Consider the following 25,326-nt stretch of genomic DNA (forward strand, 5'->3'; position numbering starts at 1 on the left):
ACAGACTCTTTAAAAAGTAAAATTGAATCCAATGTTGTGTGAGTGAAGTTCTACTCAGACAAAAACCTGCAACTTGATCTCAGGGACCACTGTGCAAAATTTGGTTATGATATCTTAAGAGGTGTTGAAATGCATAGTGAACAAGCAACTTTCTAAAGCTTTTGAGTCAGGCATAGGCAAACTCCGGTCCTCCAGATGTTTGGGACTACGATTCCCATCATCCCTAGCTAACAAGACCAGTGGTCAGGGATGGTGGGAATTGTAGTCCCAAACACCTGGAGGGCTGGAGTTTGCCTATGCCTGATTTAAGTGGATGAGCAGCGATAACTAATATTAGAAGATTCAATGCATCCTAAAGAGGTGACACATATGAACTGGGATCTGAATTTTGGAAAGCGAAAAATAACCCTGGAAAGAAATGTTGTGGATGCAAATGAAACAATTCAAAAGGAGAAAACGACCTTGAAGAAGGCAATATGTACTTGGAGTACTGAAAACGACAGAAAAGGATGGAGGGAGCCTGCCTTGTTAAAAATGGGAGAGCGAACCAAAACAATAATAATGAGTTGCAACAGATTTATGGCAGCAGCAATGTAGGAAAAACCACTTATTTTTGAAGGGATAGCTGAGAGCCCAGTAAAAATCAGTAACTTCACCTCCAATAGCAGACACAATGCATGGCATTGTCCTTAAGCAAAAAGGGGAAAGTACATCATTAATGAAGGAAGCAAAACATACCCCTATCTGCATAAATTGTCATTTACCTCAATACACAGCACCATTTGACAGATGGAATCATTGACCAAGACAGCATTCCCAGCCTACCATTTGCCTGTTAAAGGTATCCATTTGAGAACAGCAATAAGTTTAATGAGGCTTGCATGCAAGGATAACTTGCTGATCTCTGGGGGAGGGAGAAAACATGAATATAGTGCAATTCTATATACTGTAATTTTATGGAGGTGTGGCAATGAGAGAACCCTTAAGAGGGAGCACCATGTTTCTCATGCAGTGAGGTAGAACTGTGTAAATCTCCACCTGCAAACATATATAAAGGTAAAGGTAAAGGTAAAGGTACCCCTGCCTGTACGGGCCAGTCGTGACCGACTCTGGGGTTGCGTGCTCATCTCGCTTAAGAGGCCGGGAGCCAGCGCTGTCCGGAGACACTTCCGGGTCACGTGGCCAGTGTGACGAAGCTGCTCTGGCGAGCCAGCACCAGCGCAGCACACGGAAACGCCGTTACCTTCCCGCTATAAAGCGGTCCCTATTTATCTACTTGCACTTAAGGGTGCTTTCGAACTGCTAGGTGGGCAGGAGCTGGGACTGAACAATGGGAGCTCACCCCGCCGCAGGGATTCGAACCACCGACCATATGATCGGCAAGTCCTAGGCACTGAGGTTTTACCCACAGCGCCACCTGCGTCCCTGCAAACATATATTCATCCCTATTAACATAGGGTGCTTCCAGCTTGAATCATGATGGGTTCTTCCCTCAAAAATTATCTCCCACTCATTCATGCCCTTTGGTACTTTTGCCTGAATGCCCCTCTCACACTGCCATGCAGCATTTCATTTTTCTGAAATCTGTATATATATTTTTTACTTAATTTAGGAAACAGCAATTGTTCGTGAATGACAAAGCACAGCAGGGCAGAGAGTAGATGGGCGAGGTCCCTTCTGAAACTTGAACTTTGTAAGTTCTGAGCAGGACAATGCCAGAACTGACTCAGCAACAGCCATGCCAATTTCATAAAAGGCCATGTTATACATTGACTCTTTGTGCCTTTTAAAAAATATATATTTGTGCTTCTTGTTCTCAGACTCATTCCTGCTAGTTAGCACACACTATGTGATCCATCATCTTATATGTGGCACAGCCGTGTACTACACTGCTTGCTTGCTAAAGGGCGAGGGAATCATCATAAAGAGTTATTTATGGCAGCTCTGAGTCACCTACCTCTTGCGAGGTGAAAACTGAGGAGTCTTACTTATTTATAGCCAAGACTTGTACTGATACATTCTGCTGGCCTTTAACATGAAACTGTGGTAAAGATAGTTTAAAATTAGACAACACAGAAGCACATCACCCGTGATGAACAAGACCGTAACGGTTAACCCTTCCCCCACAAACCACCACCTTTTCCGGTGCTTCGGTCTGAAGCCAATCTTGTTCTGTTCCAAGGTTCCTGAATAACCCTAGGGAAGCATTGGCAAGGGCAAGAGCAGCACTAGATTCTGAAAGAACTTCAGTGCAGAACCTCGGCGACAGGGAGAGAGTGATGTATGCAAATGCTCCTCCACGGTCTTTGCTTTCCTTGCGGGCTGCAGTAAAATCACTTATATATCACTACTACCAATTGTATGAACATATCAACATAGTTCTTTATTTAGGGGTTTTAATGCATTGCTTCAGTGCAACAAATGCAAACCGTTTGTTATTTTGCCCACTGTGAGCTGCTCCATCCATTTCATGATTCAGGAGGGCCATAATAATGTATGCAGCTAGATTCACATTACTGTGTGTACACTCACACCCCGGTTTTTCCACATTCATGATTGTGTATCCGTCTCATTATGATGTTCATCACATCATAATGAGATGTGAGAACACTGTACTAAGCACTGGCTATTCACTAAATGGGCAAGATCCAATGTTGCGCCAGTAGACACGATGGGACTCCCCTCTTTCCTCTCCTAGGCCTGCTCTTGAGGGTCCCCCAACCTTCTCAAATTATTTTTGAGGGTATGCTGGGGTCTCTGGGGGAGAGGACAAGGAGTTTGCACAAGTGGAAAGTTATTGTGCAAGCAAGATGACACAATTGTGTACTATGCAATAAAAGCCAATTGTTTCTGAAGAGATGCACCACTGGAAGAGGTAAACCACCTGCTTCTTAAGGAGATCATCATGTCATGATGAATGAAACATCCTCTTTGTAGCCCATGAGCTAAGAGACCATCATTGTTGAGATATTTGACTTCTTGTATTTTCAGTTTAGTCCATTAGCACACAGATTTTTCTAAAGAAGCACAGAGTAAGAATAAATGGACAGTTCTTCTTCTTCTTCTTACCATTTATTAAATTTGTATATTGCCCTTCATCTGAAAATCACAGGGTGGTTTACAACATAAAAATTCAAAATGAGAACACAAAATACAAACAAACACAAACAAATAGCCCCCGTCCCCCCAAAAAAAACATTTAAAAGGCCATAGAATGTTTAATCAGCTGAAAGCATGGTTATAAACAAACATTTTTGTCTGATGGAGGGAGGTAAAAAAATGGATTCCCCAAGGATTGGTCTTGGGACCTGTGCTTTTTAACTTGTTCATAAATGACTTAAAGAGTTGGGAATCTATGGTGCAACCAGACTCAGAATACGGTGTACAGTTCTGGTTGCCTTGGCTCAAAAAAGATATTGTAGAGTTGGAAAGGTCTATCCAATTGGATGCTTGCTATACGAACACAAACAATGGATTAATTGTTTCCTAGAAGTAATCAGGACCATCCCTCAAGTAGGATTTGGAGTAAAATATTTTCTAATGGAGCATTTAAGAAGCATCTTCTGCATTCTTTGCTTGGTATGTTTAAGGTAAATAGAAAACAAGTCATCAAGGTGAAGGCACTTGGAAAAACAATTCTTTGCTGGTACTTACTGCCTAGGACAGATCATTACTATCATAAGAGAAAGAAATTCCCTGGATGCAATTTTGCCTCCTCCTGTCTAGCCATCTGAGCACCCCTAAGACAACAGCTTGAAGCCTGGAAAAGACTTTTCTATCAGTTCTGCTTAAGATTTGAGCAGTGATTTGGGTTCATTATTCTTTTCACTGCACAAGCCAGTTGGCATCTTCTGTGGTGGTTAGGCATTCTAGTGTGACTGTGTTCAGATACATGATTTGAACAATAAATTGAGAAGGCATTTAATCAGGGTTGTGCGTATGCTGTGATTGCACCGGGCAGGTTCTGAAATTAATGTCATTTTCTGGAGAACTCCAGTTTTCATTAGGGGGAGAAACCAGCCTCTAGCTCTTAAATCTGGAGGGGAATATAGGCTTGGCATTGTAATTACAAACTCACAGAACCCACAAGAAAAGGATGAATGGTATCTGCAGCACTCAGAGTTGGTGGCACAGTTTTCCATGTTCTAGATAGCTCTTTGCCTCTTCTTATGACTATATTTGGATATATACAAATTTACGCAGACCCTATAATTTTTACAGGTCAGAGAGTTCAGGGGGGGGCGGGTTGTAGCAAACTGTAGGTTTGCAATAAAGTCAGAGAAACAAAGTTGTTCAGAGGCTAAAAATTGACCGCTGTTTCTTTAATGCTAAAAGAACTGAATCAGCATGAGTCAGCGGCCTACAATGACTCCTGCAACCTTTCACCAAATGGCACCTGCATATATAGTGTGGTCAATGTTAGTGTTGGGTGCGGGTTGGTTGGATGGTAGAAAGCTGGTTGCGTTTGCTGTGTGTAAAAGCTGTCAGTCGTGGTTGGAGAAGAAGACTTTTTAAGAATAAAAGCAGCAATACTCTGCAAGAATACTCTTTCTCAAATACTCTTTTGTACCAACTAAGGACTAGGCAAAGGAGTAAAATGGAGGTCAGAACCTTTTCTTTTTCAAACACTGAATTTCACAGACACTACGAAAAATGCTTATTTCTCAGAAACAGCCTGGATAGCTCAGTCAGTTAGAGCATGGTGCTAAGAATGCAAAGGCTGCAGGTATGAGACAGCTGAATATTCCTGCATTGCAGGGGGTTGGACTAGATGGTCCTCAGGGTCCCTTCCAACTCAACAATTCTATGCTGCTATGAAATCCACTCTTTGCAGCAACATAGTTTCCGTGAAAGCTCTTAAGCTGCAAAACACCATACGAAGTGGGTGGGTTTATTTGCTTGTGTTTATCCGTCAAGAAATTACATAAAAGAAAAATAAGAGGATAATATTGTCAAGAACTGACTATTATTAAGTCACAGCTTTATTGGATTATCTGAAAATAGGTAAGGATAAACTCAGTTAATGCAAATGTGTGATTTTTTATTTTTATTTTTTTGCTGTGCAAGGTGCTAATCCTCTATTAATTTGTGTACATTAAAAAATGTGACAGGCTGTAGAGCTCAGTTAGCATCTGTAGCAGGGTGGGAGAGAGAGTCTGCATGAATGTGTGTGTGTATTATACATACTTAGATTCTCACACACACTCCTAAAAGCTAAATTCAAAAAAGATGCAGTGGAAGGGACTTAACACAAGACGAGCCCTGCTGGATGTGACCAAAGGTCCAATTTAATCCAGCGTTCCGATTCCTACAGGGACATCAGATATTCAAGGGTACTTTGCTTCTGAACATGGCACATTCAACTTATCTATCCTCTACAAACTTGTCTAATCCCTGTTAAAAGCTATCTAAGCCAATGGCCCTTGACACCAGACCATCAGCGACTTAGAATCTTCTGATAGCAGTTCAATGCCTGAGTCAGAATTCCAGCATCTCTCTTCAGCTCCCTGCCACCCCCTCAATCTGCTCCAGAGGGTTGAGACATGGGGTGATATTCAAAGAGGTTTTACTCCCAAGTAGAATTACTGGAGGTTTTACTCCCAAGTAGAATGACTGGAATTAAAAAACATGACCAAGGGCATATCTACATTCATGGTTTTTAATCTTAAGGAAGGGTTAAGGAATGGTTTGATAATGTGGATGGACAAGAGGACGTCCTACTTTTTACGCTCATAATGAGTTATTATCTTGTCCCTTTTATCGCTTAATTTTAAAAATTATTTTATGCTGCTATATCGGTAGAACACTGCTCATATGTCCCTAATGCAGTGTTTTACCTTTTTGACTGCATTCAAACCCTGACTCCCCTCCAGTGGTATTTGAGTGGCGGATAACAAAGGACACAGAAGATGGGAGGAAGAATTAAAATGTGACACCACAGAGACAGAGCAGAGCAACCAGTGACCAGCAGCAGGGGAAAAAACAGTGTTTTGGAAAATGGTGTGGCTGGATATTACTTACATTTGTCGAAGAGAAAGGTAAAAAAAAAAGTTTAAATTAACAAGTATGCCCTGTGACATTTTAGAATGACATATCTAATATCATTCTAATGAGGGAAATAATGTTAAACAGGTCAGTGTAGATCTAGTCTAAGTTAGTTAAATTCATTTGGTCTACTCTGAGTAAAACTTGCTCATCATGGAAGGTTGCAGGATAAAGACGGTTGTTTGCTAAGATCACCCTTCCTACTTTTCTTTCACAAAAGCCTTGGCTGGTGTAAAGAGCCTTCAATAAGTGGAGCAAGACAGTTACATACTGCCCAGAACATCCTTGCAATCCTGCAAATAAAATTTGATTTACAAAAACAACAGCAACTAAGTGTGGAATCAAGGAGCTAGGTAGTCATTCCATTTATTTTATTTTTACCTGCCCAGGTTTCCCTGCCCCAGTACCAACAAACACTCAACAATCAATGCTATGGGAAAAGTAAATAATAATAATAAAGTTATTCTCCACACTACTGAAGTTCCCTTTCATGATGCCAGTTTCTTGGGAAATGGAAGCATCAATGCAAAAAAGTTGACGAATTGTATCCCATTCAGTGTATTGGAATCACTGAGCTGAGGCCACTTCCATCCACACTGCCTGACCATTATTATTATTATAATTCATTCATTCATTAAATTTGTATACTGCCTGTTATGTACTGAAGTTCTCACCCTGGGCCAGCAGGGGGATACTGTAGACAGTTTTCACTCAGGTCCACATATGCAAATAAGGGATTGAAAGTGATGTTCAGTGACTGGATAGTTACAGAAAATGGTTACTGTTGCGTTCTAGGTGAGCTCTATATAAGCAGGCTGGCTGAACCCTTCAGTTCAGTTCTCTTCTGGCCTGTGAGTAAACAAGAGCTGTTTGAAGAATCACTGTGCCGTCTGATATGTTCACCCACAACTTAACACTGCCCTTCATCCATAGAACTCTGGGCAGTTCACAACACAAAATTACAATATAAAAGCCACAAGATACATTGTAAAAATAAGAAGATTAGCGAGTCAATAAGCCCACCCTCACAACATAATTAAAAGGGTATCAGATGTCATCAGCCAAAGGCCTGGTTTGAGAGGAACGTTTCTGCCTGGCGCCTATAGGTATATAATGAAGGCGCCAGGCAAATCACCCTGGGGAGAGCATTCCACAAACAGGGAGCCACTGCAGAAAAGGCCTGTTCTCGTGTTGCCACCCTCCGGACCTCTCGTGGGGGAGGCACACGAAGAAGGGCCTCAGAGGATGGTCTCAGGGTCCAGGTAACCTGCTCTTCTGAGCTGTTTCTTGGTCCTGCAGGAGAGCAACAAAGCTTTCAGACTTATTTTTAAATCTCTCATGGATCCTAAATTACTAATAGTTATGCACAGAACCTGCCAAAATAAACTAAATTGTGTGTGCATTGGAAATAGGCTACAGGCCATAAAGGAATAATGATTTCAACATGTTCAATACCAGCTGCAGCTTTCTCTTCTAATCAGCTGTGACTCCTCTGCTGGGTTCTGTTCTCTCACCTGGAACATTTGTGCCTGCACCAGGTAATTTTGAAAAGGCCATTTAGGCCAGGCCTCGAAGCCTGCAGCCAGTATGCAGAAATATATATTACTGACTGATTTCCACCCACCCCAATATCCCCTAGAGGCCCATGTTTTAACTCTGGGGGGTGCAATGGGTTTTTTTACGTTATATTTTTATGTCTTATTTTATATTCAAATTGTTTTTTCATTTATTGTAAGCCTCACAGAGAACATGGCAGCCCCCACACATTGCACAACAAACAAGGGGGTTGTTGTGGGGAGCAAGATTCCATATACAGGCTAGTGCATGGGTAGGCAAACTAAGGCCTGGGGGCCGGATCCGGCCCAATCGCCTTCTAAATCCGGCCTGCGGATGGTCCAGGAATCAGCGTGTTTTTACATGAGTAGAATTTGTCCTTTTATTTAAAATGCATCTCTGGATTATTTGTGGGGCATAGAAATTTGTTCTTTTTTTTTCCTTTTCAAAATATAGTCCGGCACCCCACAAGGTCTGAGGGACAGAGGACCGGCCCCCTGCTGAAAAAGTTTGCTGACCCCTGGGCTAGTGCATGTGAGATCTAGCAACACGGTAAAAGGGTGTGCCCTTGCTGTTGCCTTTGTGGAGCCCTGCCTGAAACAGATCTGACGGTGCTGATTGCTAGCGATAAGGAATGAGCTTATTCAGGAATTTATGTCCAGGAAAATGGCTCCTCAGATCAGAAGCACTGAAAGGCTCTCAGGCATAAAATGGGAACACAAACAGCAGAACGGTGCTCTTCAGGAGGACTACTAGCCATAGTGTGGTTTTTATTACTCTGTGTAATTAACTGAAAAAATATGACTAAGACTAATGTGAGCCAATAAAAAAATGGAGAGACGTTGTGGTTTAATACCACTTGCCTGATATGTACTCTGAGATGTCTGAAAACTAAAAAAAAGGAACTTGGTTTACAGGGGTCAGCAAATTTTTTTAGCAGGGGGCCGGTCCACTGTTCAGACTTTGTGGGCGGCCAGACTATATTTTTTGGGAGGGGGGGAGAATGAATTCCTATGCCCCACAAATAACCCAGAGATGCATTTTAAATAAAAGGACAAGTTCTACTCATGTAAAAACACGCAGATTCCTGGACCAGATTTAGAAGGCGATTTGGCTGGATCCAGCCCCCGGGCCTTAGTTTGCCTACCCATGGTTTAAGCTACTTAAATTTTCCGCTGTGCACTCCATTAACTGTAGGAAGAGTTGCAATATTCAGCTCATTTGGTCTACAGATCATAAAAAAGGAACAATATGTCAATGTCCAAAAACGCATCTATTATTTCAATAGATACAATAGCTTTATATACAGTTGCAAAGTATTGCACCTGCAGAAAATGTAAAAAAAATACGCCTTAATATTACATTGGTAAAGGTAAAGGAACCCCTGACCATTAGGTCCAGTCGCGGACGACTCTGGGGTTGCAGCGCTTATCTCGCTCTATAGGCAGAGGGAGCCAGTGTACAGCTTCCGGGTCATGTGGCCAGCATGACTAAGCTGCTTCTGGCGAACCAGAGCAGCGCATGGAAACGCCGTTTACCTTCCCGCCGGAGCGGTCCCTATTTATCTACTTGCACTTTGACATGCTTTCGAACTGCTAGGTTGGCAGGAGCAGGGACCGAGCAACGGGAGCTCACCCCGTTGTGGGGATTTGAACCGCTGACCTTCTGATCAGCAAGCCCAAGGCTCAGTGGTTTAGACCACAGTGCCACCCGCGTCCCTATTATATTGGTACTATTGGCATTTTTTAAAGTGTCCAGAACTTCAAAAGTATATTGACACTTCCACTGCTGGAATTGTATATTGTTAACATTACTGAAGCGCAGTTCACTTTTTGTGCCTGCCAGAGGCAGTTCAGAATGTAACATGAAAATAAAGCGTTGTCTCCAATGATGTCATTCTGCTAGCACAACAGAATTCCCCTACATTCCTAACTATCACGGACAATCAAAATTTGTTCCAGAGATATGATCAATATGATCTATATGAACACAGCATTGGATACAACCTAAAATCTTTTCAGCAAGTTCCATATTCACACCAAAGCAAAATAATTAAGGATTCTACAACATTTGTGTAATTAGTTGCATTACTTTATATACCCTGTACCCGAAAACCTATCAGATTAAGATGATCAAATGAGATATTTTATTTTACATCATGTTACTAAACTGTCCAAAAGACCCTCAAACATTTGATGAAGCAGGAAAAGAAGCTTAGAGGCCAATTATGCTGTGAGAATAATTATAAAAGGAAAGATGTGCTAGAAATGTATTAGAGCCAAGTCTGGAAACTCTTGATTTTCTATGGAAGCAGAGTTATAACACAACTCCCTACAGTGGAACGAATTATTTTCACAATACTGTCAGCTTCATGGTGTTGTCAGCATCAAGATGATGTTAATATTCTCTAGAAGCATTTCCTAAATTCTACCACTTTCATCCCCTTCTCTGTACCTAACTTCCTTCTGTCCTCAGTCACTTTCCCCTGCCATTTTCACCATTCACTTTTAGTCCTTAATCTCCCCAAACCACTTTTCTCAGGCCTCCTGATTCTATTTTCTTACTCCACCCCCCTCCTCAAAATTCGCCTTTCTTCCTCTCTCTCATCATTCTGTCAAATACTTCTCTCAGTTCCTCTCTTTCAAGCAGATATAGACAAAGAAACACTGTGCCACCTTTGGAGTCAGCACACGTAAAATCTAAACGAAGTAGATGAGGCTACTAGTCAAATGATGAAACTTAATCATACAGATAGAGCTACACTGGAGCAGAGGCAAAGGGAGACCCCAGCTGCCAATGGGACAATCAACAACTTGCCTGTGGAAAGTGGCAAGAAAATAGTAACTAGGTCCTCCTTCATTTTCGTTACTTAATGGTAATGCAGTCTACTGGAAAACTTTCATGTGAGGAAAGGATGGAGCCCTCAAAGTCACAGAAACTCACAGTCCGCTTGCTATGTCGGTTCGATAGCAACGAATTACAGTCCCAAATTCCATTGTGAAAGTAGATTCGTACCATTAACACTGGCCAAAAATTATGCAAACCACGTTCAGAGTTAGTGATTATTGACGATCCGTGGACTGGCAAGAGAAAGAATTGTACAGTAAGCAAGAGACAGGAAGTCGCTCCTGTCTGTTATAGTAAGCACTGCAGCAGCAGAAGCACAGAAACAGGCTCAACATGGGATTTGCCATACAATGTATGCTAATATTCTCACCTCAAACTTCTGTCTCAGTTCTACATTCCCATCGTCATCTGCTTCTGGTATCGGAACATTGTAATACTCGCCTTCTTCCTGGTTAAGTAGTTTGTACCTGCAGTCAGTGTATTAAAAGGAGAGACTGATTTTGCATCTTTTTCTTATTTCAGCTGGCCTTAAAAAAAGGTATTGGCCAAGTACAGATCTCAGGTTTTTTTTTCTTATGGGCCAACGTAACTACTGTCAGGTTAAAGAGACTCTCTCCTTAGCAAGTGTGCTTAAGTTTGCAGCAATAGCCTGAGATAAGAAACTTAACACAACATGCAGTGAGTGTCTGACTGTTTTTGCCCTTCCAGGGAAACAGTGAGAGATGTTACATGATTGCTTTGATATTTATTTTTTTTAAAAAAAGAATAGTTAGTTTCTGTGTGATTTTTGTCCTCAATATCTATTGACTGAGGTTTTCAACACTGTGCATTCTGTGAAGACACAGGTGATACGTTTAGGAAATATTTAAATATGACAATAGGATTTATTGCCCATAATTATAGTGATGCATTAGTAACATATTCATAACAAAGAGCTTTTTACCATCCACATGCAGGTGATTTCATGAGTTCCGACACTCCAAAAGAAAGAGAGCCCATGAAATCATTCCGAGTTGTCCGATCCCAATCCCAGACTTCCACGGATAATCTTCTGTCTTTGTCTGTAGGCTTTAACTTACTACAAAAAGAACGAAGAGGAGAAAAAAAATAGGTGCCGTTCTGTTAATTTATTAAAACACACGATGACGTATGCAATCGGAAATATCACTAGGAAAAGTATCAAATTTCAACTTACAATGTGAATGTCTCACCCCATTGTGGATTAAGTGTGGAACGGATGGTTTTTGTTTTTTGTTTACTTTCATTCTTAGGATCTGGAATAAGTTTCAGCTTCACGTAAGGATCTGAAAGTCCATTTGGATCCATAGGAATCAGATTTCTTGCATCTCGTACTGAAAATATATAGACGAACAATAAGGATTAGACAAAGATTCAAAGGGAAAGAAAAGGTTTTCCTGCAACCCAAAAGACCCTTATGTAAGTGATATTGCCAGCATAAGCTTTCTATAGGTTTGTGTGGGGTAATGGAAACCCCTGCAGAAGCCTATGAAAACTGATGTTAATGTGACGAAAGTAAAAAAAACAACACACCTCTTTGCCACCTCTATTCATTGGAATAGCCCAGTTCTTTTTACCCCCAGTACGAACACCCAAGAAGTGGACCGCCCATTCCTATCCTTGGTGACAGCAGCTAAAGTTATCTGTAACAAGATCTAAAGTAGTATCCTATATGACTCAAGTTGGACAGCACTGGATAGTTCCATCCGATGTGTTGATAAATACAGATGAGAAGGACCCCTGATACAGTTCTTTGATGTCTCCCCAGTTTAGGAGCAAGGAGATTAGGGATCCCTTTGTAGCAGAGGTAGGAAAAGAGCACCCATGACTTTTCCCGCAGCAGGAGGAAACAGGATTGGATTTCTAGCAATTATCAATGTGTTGGATAATGAAGTGTCAATACAGATACCCTTTTAAAAGATAAGGTCAAATCAGACATAGTTTTCAGTCCCACTGGGCCAAGAACAATTTAAATGCATGCGATTTGGAGCTAGATCTGGAGAAAAACAATAGTAGAAGGGCAAGCAAAAGAACCGACTGCTTGGAATGCTAAATTCTGCATTAGGTATGCGGGTGTGGGTTGACTGGGGGAGTATTTGATTATTAGTAAGGACAACAACAGTACTGTTGTGTCCTCAAACCCTCATGCATATTTTTTTAGGAAGTCAATAACACCTGCACTCAGTTTCTCATTCATCACATCCAACGCAATACTCCTAGCCCACAAATATTAGTGGGATGTGCTTATTAAAAAAAAATCAATCCCCCACAGCAAAAAGAAAAGAAACTTAAGCTGATCTGATAAAACAGGATCGTCGCCAGTGTCTTATTGTGTAAATTGTCTAACACACTTGTATTTTTCTCAACCACACAGAAACAGAGTTAGGGGAATGCCTGTTGCTCACCAATAGACCATCTGTTCTGAATGTAGAAGGCACTGGTTCAATCCCAGAATATCCAGGCAGCACTGAGAAAGTCTGAATCCCTAGAGAGCTGCTACCAGTCAGTGCAGACAATACTGAATGGATCAATGGCCTGACTCAGTATAAGGGAGTATGCTCCCTATGGATTAAAATTCCTTTTGAACAATGGTAATCATACAAACCCGCAGAGCCCATGTCAAAAAACAATCTTATTGTAAGTTGGTTTTTAAAAATTATATAACAATTAACTGGCATGCCTGCTCACATTTTATTGTGAGATGAGCAACACCATTTTAAAAACCATTCCTAGGCAATGTTGAGAGACTTTTCTGCATTGCAAGTTTTTAGCACAAGTTACCGGTATATTGGGACGCAGGTGGCGCTGTGGGTTAAAGCCTCAGCGCCTAGGACCTGCCGATTGAAAGGTCGGCGGTTCGAATCCCTGTGGCGGGGTGCGCTCCCGCTGCTTGGTCCCAGCGCCTGCCAACCTAGCAGTTCGAAAGCACCTCCGGGTGCAAGTAGATAAATAGGAACCGCTTACCAACGGGAAGGTAAACGGCGTTTCCGTGTGCGGCTCTGGCTCGCCAGAGCAGCGATGTCACGCTGGCCACGTGACCCGGAAGTGTCTCCGGACAGCGCTGGCCCCTGGCCTCTTAAGTGAGATGGGCGCACAACCCCAGAGTCTGTCAAGACTGGCCCGTATGGGCAGGGGTACCTTTACCTTTACCTTACCGGTATATTGCCCATATGATACAATAGCCCCACTGCGCTGTCTGCATCCTTGTGTGTTTTCTTTATTCAGCCCTGAAATTCCCATTCAGTTATGAAGAGGAAGCCTCACACTACTCTATCCAACAATGAATTTTCTCTTAACTGACTTTGTGTTCCCTTGCAGAACAACAACAACAACAACAACTGAACCTGGTGCTGATCTAATAGAGCATGGGTGAGCAACCTGCAGCCCCACTATAGATGGAACAGTCTCTCTCAGGAAGTTGTGGACTCTCTATCCTTGGGAGGTTTTTAAGCAGAGGTTGGATGGCCATCTGTTATGGATGCTTTAGCTGAGATTCCTGCATCTCACGGGGCTGGACCTTGGGGTCCCTTTCAACTCTACAATTCTATGATTCTAACTACAACTCCCATCAGCCCCAGCTAGTGTGGCCACTGGCCAGGGATGATGTGAGTTGCAGTTCAGCAACATCTGGAGGGCCAAAGGTTGCCCACACCTCTTCCAGAATGACCACCTCACTTCACTCCTTTTCACTGGAATGGAGGACCATGATGCAAGCACTAGATTCAGGCTAGTGCAAATAACACCTAGAGAAGTAAGTGTGGAGCATTTCTGGATTCCATAACAACTCTGCTCAGAGCATGGCTGGGAGAATAATAGGAGGAATACTGTATCCTATTAATGAACTCTTGTTCATACTTATTTTTCTCTACCTGTGGCATTTAGCAACTTATTGCTAATGACATAATAAAAACCATGCCAGTATGTCTCATGCTAGGAATCACAGGTAAAATTAACGAAGTTAGATGGCACTTAGTTTGCTGCCACCCCCTCTGTGATTTTACTGCCCAAAGACAAGAGACAGAGATGTCAATAGATATATTTAGTGGCAATATACAATGATTTCTCCCATGCTGAACTGAAGACTGTAAGATGCCCATGTGGTCATTTGTGCGATGGGCAATAAAGGGAATATGTCACGGAAAGTTCTGCTTTGGAAATATTAACTATCAACGTCTGGGTTTTGTATTGCTGACCTTAAACCCACCTGCTTTCAGCTTAGAACATTTGGTTCACATTCATTTGCAATAAACAAACAGCAAATTTCACCAAATTTCCAATGAAGTCAAACATTTGGTGAAGTTTTAGAAGCAGCCAGAGGCATCATTATGTATCAAGAATGACTGCATCTAATAATTCTGGGCTCAAAACATTACCTACCTTTCAGAACTGCTGGGGTGGCTTTAAGATGAAACTGTATCCACAAGTTGCCCAAAAGAATTACCGGTAAGTTATGGTTTAAGTACATGTCTCCATACATATGGAAAGTAATATTATAATAATCACCTTATTCTTGTGATAATCTCTCTCTCATACACACACACACACACACAACCTAGCAGATAAAACACTTTTGTTTTCCACAGTCTCTGCATAAAAAAGAAGAAGAGATGGTGGACAATTCACAGTGAAACTGAAAGCAGGTATCAAGTCTGCACTGAGAAGTGTAGAAAGCAGAAAGCCATAGTTAAATTCAATACCATTATGTTTTGTACTTTCTAGTCCTACCAGTTCACTGTCTGGCTTCATACAGACACATAAATGCATCTGCAGAAAACCAAATCCTTTATTTTTAATTTATATTTATTTAACAAAATTTATATACTGCTTGATTGCAAAAAAAAACCTCTAAAACGTCCACAAAAATATAAAACGAAACATTAAAATTCTCATTAAATAACAGTTAAAAACAGGTATTAAAAACTTTCAAAAGATGTTTAAAATTAACAGTTGCTAAAAAGAGACAAAAGCTATTAAAGAATGGGGGCCCCTGCCCTTTCATTTGAGGAAGGAGACTGCAATCCAGTGTAGGCTCCCATGAGAGAAAGTAGGCAGGTGATTTTTGCCCATTTTCTCTCCCCGCTGCAGCCCCCTACTCTCTCACCCACACAGTCCTAGAGGGGCATCCAGTCCACCAGAAGAGATTTTCAATGAGTAAAAGGGCTACAGGAAGGAAAGAAATATCAGGGGAAGATGACTTCTCCACCACTTTTCCAGCAGGAACGTCCTGCAAGTGTAGGAACCCTGGATTCAAGCAACGCGATTTGTTTTTAAACTGTCTCCCAGCTTAATTTCTATTACCACAATAAAACAACAACTTGCAGACATTTGAGGCAGGTGATTTGGGTCACTGCTGCGGCTTTCACTTGATTTCTGAAGGTAGAAAGTATCTGAATAATTAACTTAGGTGTTGGATAAACCAGAGTCTAATATTCTGTAAACTTTAATTGTGTGCAGAAACAGCTCCACGGAAAAATCACAACTTGGAACATCTCTCCCCAACCAGCTTTTGAGAAAATGACCCATTTTCCTTTCTGAAAATAAAAGCATGACTGTGGTGGGAGTTACAGCGGCACACTAGAGCTTTTGTCTAACAGAAACAATAAACAATGAAAAGCAAAGGGCCGAGAATCTCTAGCCATGTCACAAAAGCACACAGCAAAGGGTATATTTGTTCAATAAAAGGCCAGAAGAAACATTTCTTAAATTATTGTTCTACACTATGAAACCCAGCATTAAAAATATAATGCCAAGTAAGGAAAGCAACATGTATAGGTTGCATCATTTTACTTGAAATGTTTTGTAAGCTTCAAAACGAAATCAAATGAACTGCTTGCTGCACCATTACATACTATATGCATTGCAGGGAGAGGAAAACAGCTCAGTGTAGTAGTATTGTTGTTGTTGTTGTTTAGTTGTTTAGTCGTGTCCGACTCTTCGTGACCCCATGGACCAGAGCACGCCAGGCACTCCTGTCTTCTACTGCCTCCCACAGTTTGGTCAAACTCATGCTGGTAGCTTCGAGAACACTGTCCAACCATCTCATCCTCTGTTGTCCCCTTCTCCTTGTGCCCTCAATCTTTCCCAACATCAGGGTCTTTTCCAGGGAGTTGCCTCTTCTCATGAGGTGGCCAAAGTATTGGAGCCTCAGCTTCAGGATCTGTCCTACCAGTGAACACTCAGGGCCGATTTCCTTCAGAATGGATACGTTTGATCTTCTTGCAGTCCATGGGACTCTCAAGAGTCTCCTCCAGCACCATAATTCAAAAGCATCAATTCTTTGGCGATCAGCCTTCTTTATGGTCCAGCTCTCACTTCCATACATCACTACTGGGAAAACCATGGCTTTAACTATACGGACCTTTGTTGGTAAGGTGATGTCTCTGCTTTTTAAGATGCTGTCTAGGTTTGTCATTGCTTTTCTCCCAAGAAGCAGGCGTCTTTTAATTTCGTGGCTGCTGTCACCATCTGCAGTGATCATGGAGCCCAAGGAAGTAAAATCTCTCACTGCCTCCATTTCTTCCCCTTCTATTTGCTAGGAGGTGATGGGCCCAGTGGCCACGATCTTGGGTTGTTGTTGGTTTTTTTTTATGTTGAGCTTCAGACCATATTTTGTGCTTTCCTCTTTCACCCTCATTAAAAGTGTAGTATTAGATATGGGTAAATCTATACTTTCCAGAATACAAATGATCATTTAAATTTGCAGAAAAGCAGCACTTAGCTTAAACTGAATAAAAATCCTGGGAAACAAATCCCTAATTAGAAAGCTAGGATGGCACAATGACCTGATGTAGTGTGCTACCATGGTTTACTCTAATTGGTCTTTTCCAGGGAGTCTTCTCTTCTCATGAGGTGGCCAAAGGTCCCTAATTAGAAAGCTAGGGTGGCACAATGACCTGATGTAGTGTGCTACCATGGTTTACTCTAATTGGCTTGGATGTAGTGCAAACCATGGCTTAGTCTAAACAGGTGCAGGTCTCCAGAGTGATCACAGCTGTTGAGCTTCTGCCATGGTCCTGCCACTACATACTACCCAGGGGCTAAGCTACATAAGCCTCATGGGAGAGCATAACCCTCTCTAAACAACCCACAACGTGAAGCCAAGGTTTGTTACTGGCTTCCCAATAATGGTTTCTTTGGGAGAAACACAGTACAAGCACTGGTTCAGGTGTAATGCTAAGCCTGGCACTCCGGGGTTTGTTTCACTGCCAATTACAGAAGGTGTGAGGGTGAAACACACGTATATTACTAAAGCAGGCCATGTACCTTGGCATCGTATTATGTGCAAATATTGCATTAGCACGTTGTGCGAATGAGTCTACTGAATGGCACAAAACAAAGGGAGAATGCTCAAAGAAGAATTGTTAGTAAAGTTCACATTAAACACAGGTTGCTAAAGAAAAAGGTCATTATTTTGCTCCTTTTTTTGTTTTCTGGCCTATTTGTATTTTTGTCTGCATAATTAGCACTCTGATTTTGCCTCCTCCCTCCGTTGAACGAGTGCTTCTTTTTCAAAAGAGCAGGATGATGATGGTATTCGGAGAGAAATACTGTCTCTGTAGTCCACCTCTTTGATGGCAGCCTATTTTTAATGAGACAGGGTCAGGCATAGCTGAAAGGAGCAGCTCTTTACTCCCCAAATGAGAGGTTTGATGTTAACACAGACACACTAAATAAAAAAAAAAAATAGCCTTGGAAAGTAAATTAGAAGCCCTCCCTTTCTCCAGAAAGCTCCCCCTCCCCCATGCTTAGCTCCCCCATGTAGAACTGTTTCTGTGCCTTTTATGAGGCTTTTATAATATTGAAGAATATAAAGGCTTTTAAAACCTTGAAGAAAAAGAGTCACAAGAGTTCAATTTGCAAGGAATTGCTAAGTTCCTAAATAGAAACCCTACTTAGAGATGCCAATAGCTTCTAGGGAGAATAAGGCAACCAAAAGTTACAGTTTCTTGTGAGAGCCCCATGGGGAGAAAACATCATGTGGGTACCAGTATATTCCAACTGCTTCTATATATGACTCAGTCTGCTGAAGACCTCTATTACTCTAATTTGCATAGGAAAATATTTCCAATAAAACCCACTCCGCATACCCTCCAATATTTATCTGATGAAAATAGGCACATCTTTTTCAATTATTATTAGAGTGGTACCTCAGGTTACGTACGCTTCAGTTTACATACGCTTCAGGTTACATACTTCAGGTTAAGAACTTTGCTTCAGGTTGAGAACAGAAATTGTGTTCCGGCGGCGCGGCAGCAGCAGGAGGCCCCATTAGCTAAAGTGGTGCATCAGGTTAAGAACAGTTTCAGGTTAAGTACGGACCTCCGGAACGAATTAAGTACTTAACCCAAGGTACCACTGTATTGTTATTGTTATTAATATGACACCCATCTAACTGGCTTCCAACATATTTAAAAACACAATAAAACATTAAACTTTTTTTAAAAACTTCCCTATAGAGGGCTGCATTCAGTTGTCCTCTGTAGGTTGCTAATCTCATTGGCTTGGGGGGGTCGCAGAACTCCATATCTTCCAATATTTCTCCAGTGAAAATAGGGATGGCCAATAAAGCGAGATGAGCGCCGCAACCCCAGAGTCGGTCATGACTGGACCTAATGGTCAGGGGTCCCTTTACCTTTACCTTTAAGAAAAAGCAAGGCATTCTGGGATCTAATCAGAACCAAGACAGCTTCTGTAAATCTGGGACTGTTCCTGGAAAATGGGGACATTTGGAGGGTCTGACATCACTGAGGATAACAGAAAGAACCCAGCAGCTGTTTCAGGAGAATACTTTCCCCCTAAAAATCCAGTGTCTTTTGACACAAATCCCTTCCCCTTTCATATTACTTTAAATCCGGGAGGTGGGGATTGCCTTTTTAAATCTTTTAAATGTTATCAGTTTTATTCTATACTAACCTGCTTGTTAATTTAATGCTACATACCCCAATCTCTGGAATAAGGTGGGCAAGAGATTAAACCTCAGACAAAATACAAATAATAAATACACTGAACTTGAAGAGTCACTAATTCTCAATTATGACCAAGAGCTTCAAGCATTCTGTACTTTTGAAATGTTACACTGAAATAATGTGGTGGTTTTTTTAGGATTTGTGTTTTGTTCTAAGCAACAGTGGAGGCAGGGACTTGCTGACAGTAAAATCTACAACAGAGTATGTTTAATGATTTATTGCATATTTTCGGCACTGCAAATGCTTAGACCTCTCCCTTTCTCCTATGCTGTTGAGAACTTCACTCCCCTACGTGCCAAATGGAAATTAGTCTGTGCCTCAATCACATCTGCTTGATAGGTTGAGACTGAATCTAATCTCCAATGCAATAAATATTAGAGAGTGAATCTAATCTCCAATGCAATCAATATTACAGATACCAGAAGCCAACCTTTCCCAAATTATATTACTTTTGATGGCAATAATATGCTCTTAGAGAGTACGAAACACATTGCCCATTGCTCTTAGAGAGTATGAAACACATTGCCCACATGAAACACACACACACATCAAATATTATTCTACTGAGTTGTCAAATGACACCATAAATGAAACATTAGACTTTTGCATTTTTATTTTTGCAGTGGAGCTGTTGGTCTAAGCACCAAAATAAATTATGAGGACTGTGTTTTCCTTATGGCATCAAATTTCATTCCAGTTATCATCTTCATTATGGCCCTCTGCATTATGAGGCTCTGTAACACACTACTATTCTCAGTTCAGCAATACTATTTTAATATGCCTCATGAGGGCAATGACTCTTCATTACATTCACAGGTCTGACTTCTGAAAGGTAAGTCTATAATAATCACAGAGCATTAAAAAGTCTCTATTTGAGTGTGGGGACTGGGGAGAAAATAATGTTAATATATAACATAAAAAATATTGTGATGCTTTATTATATCTGACATTATCTGTCACCTGTCTTTGTAGGTGTTAATGATTTAATAGTATAAGGTTATTTTTAAAAGTTTTATTTGATTATTAATACTTTATACTGCATTTGATTTTTATACTGTATACCATTTTGAGACTTAATTATTTTTTTGTCTTCAAGTTCTGTTTGGTATATTGCTTGATTTCTTTGAATTGTAATTGACCTACGCATTGTATCATTGTTTTGAGATTTCTTCACAGTGTACTTGACTGTTACATTGTTGTAAGATCTGAGTTTATGTTTGATCTCTATTTTATTTTATCTCTATTTTATACATAGTTCTGTTATTCTTTTGTACATCATTAGATCTCTACTTTATTTAACGCTCTGAAACTCGGTTAAATTGTATTTGATTTCTATCTCCTGTTCAATGATTTGACAAGTCTTCTGAATGTAAAGTGACTTAGAAATCTTCTAAATTAATAAATACATGTTAACAGTAGGGAGGGGAAATTGCTTCAGTGAAGCTTTGGAAACGCAGTAACAAACTTGGGGTGGGTAGGTTGCTTCAGTCCAATCCTATCTAAAACTCTGGTGTTCATTATCACACAGAAGTCACGGCTGAAGTCATTCAGCAGGATGTTCAATCAGCAAAATATGAGTGCCTTTTTAAATATGAAAATTACCTTCTTTCACAAGCTGCCTAAATAAAGAATGTGATGACCAGCCATTATTCTTGCTCCTGAATTCAAATCCCATAAATTCTCAGTTTTACAGAGTGCCATTCGCATTGGAAGCCAAAAGAACTCTCCTTAAACTAAGGAAGAAAACACCTCCATATATATTCCATAGTGGAGGAAAGCGTGTACATGAAAATAGAACAGTGGCTTATACAATATGCCTTTGAAATGTTAGCACAGTGTAAACAGCTCAAGTCTAGTCTTTAAGAATCTCCTACACTCTAGTCATGATGATCTCCAAGCACCCTCTAACACTGGAGTATAAATAATAAAACTATGGCAACAACTATAAGGATGCATGGATATACGTTCTTAGTCATTGCCCCACAACTGTGGAACTCTCATACCCTGAAAACTTAAATAAGCCTCTTCACCAAGTATTATGACATAAAACACATACGATGTAAATGAAGCTTGCATCCTGCAAACAAGTTCTTGGCTCCTACTGGAAATATTATCTTCCCAAATCCAAGACTGATTCCTGTATGTGAAGAGGCAACAGAATTCCCACAGTCCAACATTCTACCTCATATGCAGATCGACTTGATTTATTATATGGGGGAAATACCCGCAAGTGTTGAGGGCTAACAGCAAAAATTCCCCTTTTCAGACTGGTTTAGTAATCAGTATACCTTGTTCTCTATGAGTGATAAATTTCAGCTTTTTGGGTGACTTGGAAGTAACATGACCCCACTTTTGTTTTGCCTCCCCCCCCCCTTCCTAACAATAGGGCCACAGTTTCTAGGTCATCAGGAAATACTGTACATTTTTACTTGCTGTAAATAAGTAGCTTCTATTTACCTTGGCTTTATCTGAATCTGTAAACAAGCTGGCAAGGAGAAACTGTGGCACATTGTGAAGCCTTATCTCCCCAGGCCTATCATTCCTACTTAGATGAGAGTCCTCCATGAGTCTGAAGGTCTTAATCAAGAATTTGACATTTTCACAGCCACAATATGCTAGGTTGACATTTTCAATGAGTTCTCTATAATAAACCCAACATAACTCTTTCCCCCGGTCTTACACCTGCAGCTGACCATCAAACCCGAACAAGGTGGAGTATAGCTGCCACTAAGAGGACCCTATTCTGTTTGCCTGCCGACCAAATTATCTTTGCATTTCGGCATCTGAGCAGGTTGATACAGATGTAGGTGGCCCCGTATGTGACCCAGTCCAAAACCATTCATGACTTTCAAGGTAATCACCTGTGCTTTCAACTGGCTTCAGAAACCTAATGGTAACCAGTACAATATTTGCAATATACTCAAGCGCTTGGGACGCGGGTGGCACTGTGGGTTAAACCACAGAGCCTAGGACTTGCCAATCAGAAGGTTCGAATCCCCACGATGGGGTGAGCTCTCGTTGCTCGGTCCCTTCTCCTGCCAACCTAGCAGTTCGAAAGCACGTCAAAGTGCAAGTAGATAAATAGGTACCACTTTGGCAGGAAGGTAAACGGCATTTCCGTGCACTGCTCTGGTTCGCCAGAAGCGGCTTAGTCATGCTGCCAAATGACCCGGAAGCTGTACGCTGGCTCCCTCGGCCAACAAAGCGAGATGAGCGCCGCAACCCCAGAGTCGGCCACAACTAGACCTAATGCTCAGGGGTCCCTTTCCCCCTTTTTTACAAGCGCTTGACTGTATGGTCTTAGCAGTTGAGTGGCTGCATTTTGTACGAGTTGAAGCTCCTGAGCTGCTTTTCAAAGTAGTCCATTTGGGTCCAGGCCTATATTGACTATGGTAGCTGTATATCCTACACTCCCTTTCTTTCAGCCTGAAATAACTATGGTTTTTTAAAACACACACACACACACACACACACACACACAGAGAGAGAGAGAGAGGGAGAGAGAGAGAGAGAGAAGACAAAGTGTACCTCCAAGGGGGAGATGAAGTATGAGCAGCTGAGGCAAGCATAGCAGCCACCTCCTCAGTAACTAGAGATGGTGCAACAGTGTCAATTTTGTATTCAACTCATTTTAACCTAAAACATTAAAATTCCGAAATAACTAGCTCTTCTTGCTTCAGGGCATCAGGCAAGGTAAGACCTTTTGCACGGAGCATTTTAAGAGCAAATGGAACTCTGATTCAGCCTCCTACAGAATTTTTGCACTGCATAACACTAAATTAAAATCCAAGATCAGCAAAAAGGGAAATGAAAGGTGTGTGTGTGTGAAGAAAACAGCATTACTTTCACATTCATCAACTGAAGCTCTTGGCCTCAAGTGGAAGTCAATACAAATTTGGAAGTAATGGAAGTGGTGTTCTAAAGTTTAAAGACCTAGCCCAAGATTAAACTGAATTTAAGATGCGAACCAATAGAAATAAAGGCAACTATTGGAGGAACTTGCTAAGGAGCAGTCAACCACCAAATCTTGCTTCATCTGTGCCATAAGGGGGAACATGTTTTAATAGAATTCACAGAGGTCAAAGCAGATGTATTATTAATGTCCAATTCTTTTTTGGAATAGGAAAAAAACTTCCCAATAGCCATGCTAGATACGAATTAAGTCACTAAAAGGATATGGTACCAATTTATTTAAGGCAGGATCCTTCACCCTGTGATGTAAACTTGCCATTCTGTCCACACATTTGCACTGAAATATATGGACAATTTTTGCCATATGCATATAAAAGTGAAATTCACTCTTCTGTCCCCATTTTGTCTTACAAAAAGTGCTTTGCTTTGGATTGAGTTTCATTGCATTGTATAAAGTGCCTTGAGTAACAACTAGAGGTTTTGATGTAGTTGTAAGCATATATATATATTAAGGCAAGTGCATCACTTTACAAATCCTAATGACTACAGCGGTACCTCGGGTTACAGATGCTTCGAGTTACAAACGCTTCGGGTTACAAACTCCGCTAACCAGGAAGTGGTTGCTCCAGGTTAAGAACTTTGCCCCAGGAAAAGAACGAAAATTGCGCGCAAGTGGCGCAGTGGCAGCAGAATATGTGTGGTGGCCAAAGAACACTAGAACCAATTTCAATAGTTCATGAATGCAAAAAGTTTAACAAAGAAAATGAAAAAGATGCTTAATCCATTTTATGTAGCTTCCACACTAGAGTCCCCTAGCACTGTTACCCATAAGCTGCAAACAGAATTAAAATGGAGGTTCTAAACAGCACAATGTAATGCAATATTTACCAGTGTTACCCTGCCTCATGGTCATCATCCTTCTGTAATGTTTACTCAGAAGCAAGCCCCATTTCACAGAAGTGAATGGTCTACCTCTCACTTCATTATCCCCAACTGCTTGCGGTTTCTCTGAGATAAACTCATTTCAAGAGGTTTCATTAATAAAGGCTCCTTCAAATTTTAATTAAAACGTTCCTGCTTGCAGGTTCTGGATTCTTTATTGCTTCTTCTCAAGCAGAGAAGTGAGAATGTTGCAAAGTCTACTAATTGACACTCAAAAACCCTCTCTTAATTTCCTCTTAGTGCATACACTGTGGGGTAGGTTAAGAGAACTTTCATTATTATCATATGTCATAGGAATTCTAAGGTCTCTCATATATATATATATATATATATATATATATATATATATATATGCAGGTTTTGGTGTCCTCGGGTGTCTTCCCGTGTAAAAGTTGGGGTGTCTAGGCGATGTTTCGACGAGGTCTCACTCGTCATCTTCAGGCTGGTGCTTTCGGCTTCTTGTTACTGGAACAGAGCGGGATCTCAATGTTTGAGTTCCTATAAATACTGTAGAGGGGGTGTGGTGTCTAGCCTCCAATGTTCTGGGCAGAGAGGAAGTTCCCAGGCTAGTGTGCCTTTTCTTCTTTTGTTCCTTAATTACTTGAGAGATACCTTGAGTGATTTCTTGAGTGATATCCTGAGTACCACTTAGGTGGGTCATTAGGTGTGGATTAGTTGCTAAAGTCTTTGTGTCTTGACCTCTTGAACTTTGTGAAGAGTTTTCCTGAGAAGATGGCTGTATTGCACTTAGTTGTGCTTTGGCTTGGCTTCGTGTATAGGGGCGAGCTGTGGTTTTGTGGCTTGTGTCAGCCAGATCTGTGTAGGGATTGCAGGGGGGTGCAGCATCCGGAGGTGCCACCATGGATTGGCTACTGGATGGTGTCAGTAATTCATCTGTGGAGAGGGTCTGGGTTTGGGTCTGGTGTGGTTGATTGGTGTTGGCGTTCTGTGTGCCTCTGGATCTGGTGTCAGTTTTTGTGGGGAGGGCTAATTTCCAGATGTCTGGCAAGCGGGATGTGTCGTCACGCTTGTTCATGTTGTG

At 41.2% G+C, this 25,326-nt stretch overlaps 1 protein-coding gene across 6 annotated transcripts in view; it reads right to left on the reverse strand.

The window, feature by feature from the left end:
* The window catches only part of PRKCA (protein kinase C alpha), a 191,878-nt gene that overhangs the window by 37,692 nt on the left and 128,860 nt on the right, over positions 1–25,326 (reverse strand). For all 6 annotated transcript variants that reach the window (XR_014561332.1, XR_014561333.1, XR_014561334.1 and 3 more), the window contains exons 6-8: positions 11,642–11,798; positions 11,390–11,524; positions 10,817–10,913 (exon numbers count right to left, since the gene is read on the reverse strand). Coding sequence is in view for 2 of the 6 variants with exons in the window: in XM_083727536.1 (XP_083583662.1) it covers positions 10,817–10,913; positions 11,390–11,524; positions 11,642–11,798 (389 nt within the window). In the remaining 4 variants the exon portion in view is untranslated. The remainder of the gene's footprint in view (positions 1–10,816; positions 10,914–11,389; positions 11,525–11,641; positions 11,799–25,326) is intronic.

This window comes from Podarcis gaigeae, assembly GCF_964106915.1.
Source record: "Podarcis gaigeae genome assembly, chromosome: 2".
NCBI classification, from domain to species: Eukaryota; Metazoa; Chordata; class Lepidosauria; order Squamata; family Lacertidae; genus Podarcis; species Podarcis gaigeae.